This window comes from Tupaia chinensis, unplaced genomic scaffold (assembly GCF_000334495.1).
Source record: "Tupaia chinensis unplaced genomic scaffold, TupChi_1.0 Scaffold147500_1, whole genome shotgun sequence".
Taxonomy (NCBI): domain Eukaryota; kingdom Metazoa; phylum Chordata; class Mammalia; order Scandentia; family Tupaiidae; genus Tupaia; species Tupaia belangeri.
The window spans coordinates 361,241-366,335 of NW_006207351.1; the positions used below are offsets into that span (position 1 = coordinate 361,241).

General features: G+C 59.4%; 1 protein-coding gene across 1 annotated transcript in view; it reads left to right on the top strand.

The window, feature by feature from the left end:
* Positions 1 to 517: 517 nt before the first annotated feature.
* GASK1A (golgi associated kinase 1A) overlaps positions 518 to 5,095 on the top strand; it is a 32,431-nt gene continuing 27,853 nt past the window's right edge. The window contains 1 exon segment of the mRNA XM_006169760.3: positions 518 to 781. Coding sequence (XP_006169822.1) covers positions 779 to 781 — 3 coding nt within the window. The 5' untranslated portion in view covers positions 518 to 778.

Sequence of the window (5,095 nt, forward strand, 5' to 3'; positions counted from 1 at the left end):
CCGGGGGACACTCGGACTGCAGGTATGACCAAGGCACTAGTAAATTGCTACTGCCACCTACTCCAGGCTTCAGTGGCGACCGGTTCCCAGGGAGAAGCAGACCCACTGTTAGTGACCTCACGTGGTCCCCGTTTCCTTCCAAGCTGCGCTTAGGATTGAGCCTGAACGAGAAAAGAGGTGTAAGGACAGGTACACAGCTTTATCTCTCTGAGGTTCTGCGGGGTGATGGCAGTAGGGGCACCCCTCGGCCTGGTCGCTGAGTTTCTGTGAGCTCATTGAGCACCCGTGCACCTTAAAGGTGCCAGCCACCTGGGTTATGCCCAGAGCCCCTCGTGCTCAGGCTTGGCACATCCCCTGCTGGGGCCCTTTCTGTCCTAGCCCCAGGCCTCTGCTCCAGGCAGCTGCGAGCCTTCTGGGCAGGGCTTTTATTGTGAAAGGAGCTCCCCCTCCTGCTTTCGCGGGAACAAGGAGGCTGGGCAAACTGCAGACACTTTGCAAACTCTGCAGCCTGCCCGGGATCCCAGAGGCTGGGACCACAGGGGCTCCTGCAGACCCACAGTCCTGCACCTTCCCCACCACAGAGCACACGCTGCACACGCTGGGAGCTGGCATGAGGCCAGTTGGCTGCGGGAAGGTGTGGACTTTCAGTCCAGGAAACCCAGGCTGAGCACAGTGGTGTGCCCGGGGAACCTGGGGGACCGGCGCCAGAGCAGCCACGGAAGACGGGATGAGCCTGCGAGCTGGCTGAGCGCTGTGAGAGCCCCACCGCCGCTGGGACATGGTAGGAACCGCGGGCCGGGATGTGCTGGGACAGGCAGGGAGGGGGGCACTGGACAGGTGTCCCGAGCAGCAAGCAATGGCTCTGGGTGCAGAGCCCACGCAGGCCCTGGGGTTGGGGTCAGAGAGGTCTCCAAAAGCTGCACTGGGCGTGGTGGCTTTGATTTCTGCCCCTGAACTGGGGGCAGTCAGGCTTGCATGCTGGCGCCCCTCCGGGAGCCCCCTAAACAAGAGGCTTCCTGAGGGAGCAGCATGACTTGCCTTGACCTTCAGTCCACAGGACCAGGAGCGGGGTGGGGGGGCGGCTCCGTGGGCACCCCGTGCAGCCTCTGGCAGTGAGACTCCTGGGGTCCCGTTTTCCTCCCGGGAAGGCCTGAACTTGGCGTGCTCTCCGTAGCTTGTCCAGAAGAACGCCTGCCCTGCTGTGCGGAGCTAAAGACTGGCGAGGTGCCTGCCCCAGCACCCCTGCCTGTCCCTCGAGTCCAGGGACTGGAGGACATAAAGCAGGCGTGGGTCACTGGTGGGGCTGGGGTGTCCCTGAGGAAGCCCCTGCACTGATAAACCTCACAGACACCAGCGGGCGGGACAGACCCTTTGGGAACTGATTGCAGCGCACAGGATCCCCCGCACCCCGCCACCACGCAGGGCATTGGGCTACTCTGTGGGCTCCTCTGTGGTCTGCCTTCTTCCACCCTTACCCCCGCCCCCGCCCCTGCAAGCTTGCTCAGAGCTGGTTGGAGCTCACTGGAGAGACTTCTTGCGAGATTTGGCTGTGGGCTTGGAGTTTAGAAAGGTCCTAGGATCTGGGGTCTCTGTGAGAACAGTTCCTACATGTAAGGGTGCCTGGTGGTGTCAGGATGGAGGCCAAGGGCGGCCTACAGGAGCCGGGGCTCAGGGAAGGGCACCACGAGGCTGGAGGTGGGAAGGTGCTGCCCTTCCCCACAGGTTTCCAGAGTTGCCAAAGAGAAGGAAATCCTGGAATCTTAAGCTTGCAAAGGGGGAGCGATGGGAGGGACGGGATGTGCTGGAGTGGAGGGTTTGGTTTTGTTTTGCTGCAGGGCGTATGCTTGAGAGATTTTCTTTTACTACCAAGTCCCCTCTCAGGGGTAAGAGTGTTGCTGGAAGGGCTGCTCCCAGCACTCCCTCCCTCCCTCTAGGGCATCTGTGGAGTCTCCTGGGCCTGAGGGCGTCTGTGCTGGGCTTGTCTGGCCCTGAGGCTCGGGCAGTGCACAAGGAGGGGAGCCACTACCTGCCTCTGGAGGTTGCCTGTGTGCAAGTGTGTGTGAGTACGCGCGTGTGTGTGCATGAGCTCCACCGCCTGCGGGAGCCCGTGTAGCCTCGGCTTCACAGACCCACTTTGGGATCTGAGATCCTGTCAGGAGGAGGGCTTGTCAGGGTCCACTTGCCAGAGACGGGGCCCATGCCAGCCTCTGGCAGTGAAATAGCTTTGTTGTCCTGAAGGGTCTCTGCTCCCTCGGAATGAAGGGTCTGGTGACCGGGGCCTGGACCACAGGGCAGCCCCCCTGGTTGGCAGCTGGCTAGCGGGGACAAGAGGCTGAAATCCTGTGGGAACTGCAGAACTGAACGAGGGATTGGGCCAGATGTCCTTCAGGGTGTCATGTTACTCCAAAAGTGGGTGACGGGTAGCCGTTTCTGAGGTTGGACCCCAGTTAGGCCCTCACAGGAGTGAGGGCGTGTCCTAGCCCTGAGGCCAAAGCAGGTGGGACCAGGACAGAGGGAGCTTGGCAGACCCTGGAGTGGCCAGGGCTGACAGCCGAGCTGCAGATGCAGGCACTGGGAAGGTGGGCTCGGCAGTCCCCCAGTGCCAGCATCACGCCTGCGCGCACCACCTCGGGTTCAGGCGCGAGCTCGGCTCCAACGACTAGGTTGTGAGCAAATTGGTCTGCACCTCAGGAGCGTCAAGGTGGAAGGCTGTGGTGTGTGGTGGTGCCACAGGTCTGTGCTGGATAGGTAGCACGTGACACCACACCAGAGTCGCGTCATCCTCACCCAGCCATAGGGAAAGCATCCGCTGGATCAATGCCAGAAAGCGACAGACTTCCACGACGCCATGACAGAAATCCGGGGCCAGCAGGGGTGTAGGGGTGAAGGTGCCGGCTCCCACACGGCCAACTGTGCTTCGAGTCCTCCACCCAGTGGCTTAAAACTCACACAGGGAATGTGTGTGTGCATGCCCAAAAACCCAGGGGGAGAAGGGAGGAGAGGGGATTGTGGCATGGCCGTCCTGGGGGGGTGACCTCTCACTTTCTCCCGCATGCATGCCTTATGGTGAAAACATCTCTCTAAAAACAACACAAGAAGCCTGACATCATCACGTTCCTTTATTCCGGATCCTGCTGTGGGCGTATGGTACGGTGCAGACCCACAGGAGCGCGTCTTGCGGCTGCAGGCCTGTCTACGCCCGAGGGTGGATATGCGGGCCGGAAGTGAGGGCAGCTGTATCAGGTAGTGTAGAAACGAGGCTGCATCAGAACGCAGCTTTGCAGTCTGATTTTACTTCACTTCGTATCAAAGCGTGTCTCCATGGCCACACCTCTCAGAAGACACCTTGCGAGCCCATGTTTGACACTCAGTACCAGGAGATTGCCGACCGAGATGGGGCGTTCTCCAAGTTAGGGCCACTTTCGGTGGCAGGCAGCCAGTGTTCTACCTTGAGGTTCTTGCCGTGACCTCCCTGCAGGGCTGAGAGCCTGCCGTGAGTCAGGACCAAGACCGAATCTAAGCGGGATTCAGGCACCTGTCTTGCAGAATATGGGTCAAGGGGAGGCTTGTGGGACTGTCCCCTGGGGACTGGCTGCAGTAGATTTGATCCTGAGCATAATCCCCATCCTTTGGGTCTCTCTTGTCACTGGGCAGCTCCCCTGCTGCTGGGGACCTGGGAGCTGTGTTCTCGGGGGCCCCCTTGCTGAGTGGCCTCAGGTGAGAATGCAGCCGGGGACAGCTGGGGACAGCCGTGGGCTCCCGAGGCCAGTGCTGGGGGCCCAGGGAACTACCCACTCCGAGTGTTTCCTGGCAGTCCTCAGGCTCAGCTACAGCTGTTAAACCGGCTCTGCAGTCCCACCTGGGAACATGGAGAGCCAGGCCTTGGAGCCTGCAGGGAATCTGACACCCGCTCTCTCCTAGGGACACCCTTTACCTGCCGCCCCCGGCCCGGGCTCTGTGGGGCTGGCAGGGTGCCATCCACTGGCCCTGCCAGGCAGTGAGGAGCTGTGGAGGACAGGAGCAGGCCTCACAGAGACTGCGTGGCTGAATGGTAGCTTCTCGGGCATCTTGGGGGCTGGCAGGAGGGGACACAGGGAGTGGCCATCAGGGGCTGAGAGGAGGGGATGCAGGGAGTGGCCAGGCATGGGAGCAGGCAGGAGGCCTGGGAGCAGGCAGCAGCCCATGGGGCAGAGGGAGGTCAGGAGTGACTGGCCTCTTGTTCAGCTCTGGTGTGAGAGTCTCTGCCTCTCCCTCTCCACCTTCATTTCGAATGGATCTTTTGATGTCTCCGCACAAGTCATGCTTAGAAGGAATCATGATTCAGTAGTACCTTTTTCTTTTTATATTTGTCAGAGGGCATGTGTGCTCACCAGGACAGAGAGAGACACAGAGAGACAGCATGGGGGAGGGCCGCGCTGCACCACTTCTCCATCCCCCCTTTAGGGAGACAGCATGGGGGAGGGCCACGCTGCACCACTTCTCCATCCCCCCTTTAGGGATCTGTGCACACACACACATGCACACACATGCACACACACGCACACACGCACACACATACACACATGCACGCACATCCACACACATCCACACACATGCACACACACGCCTGGTATGTTTTTCAATCTGCTGAGTTTAGGACTCAGGCCACATGGGTGGCCATGGGGGATCCAGCCACCTTAACTACCACGTGACCAGCTGGCCCAGGAATAACTTCTTTTTAAAGGATACTAATTTTAATTTTATAAGGTATATTATTCTATTCTTTAAAAAATATTTAATTTTATTTATTATTGTTTCAATTTGCTAAAGGGTGCATGTGCTCAACAAAGAGAGAGAGAGAGGGAAAGTGAGAAAGCAAGCTTCCAGGTCTGGGTCTTGAACCATGGTCAGCCACGTGTCAGCCACGTGAGAGACCAGCACCGTAACCCCCTGCCACCTGCTGGCTCCTATGATTCCACTGTAAGAGTGATGGAGAAGGGTTTGGTCCCCTGAGTCCTCTGAGTGGCGGTGTCACGGTACCCCTGCAGTCACACGGAGGACCGAGGCGGCCCCGCTGTTTATGTCACCCCGCCACATTGCCTTTGACTCCTGGTTA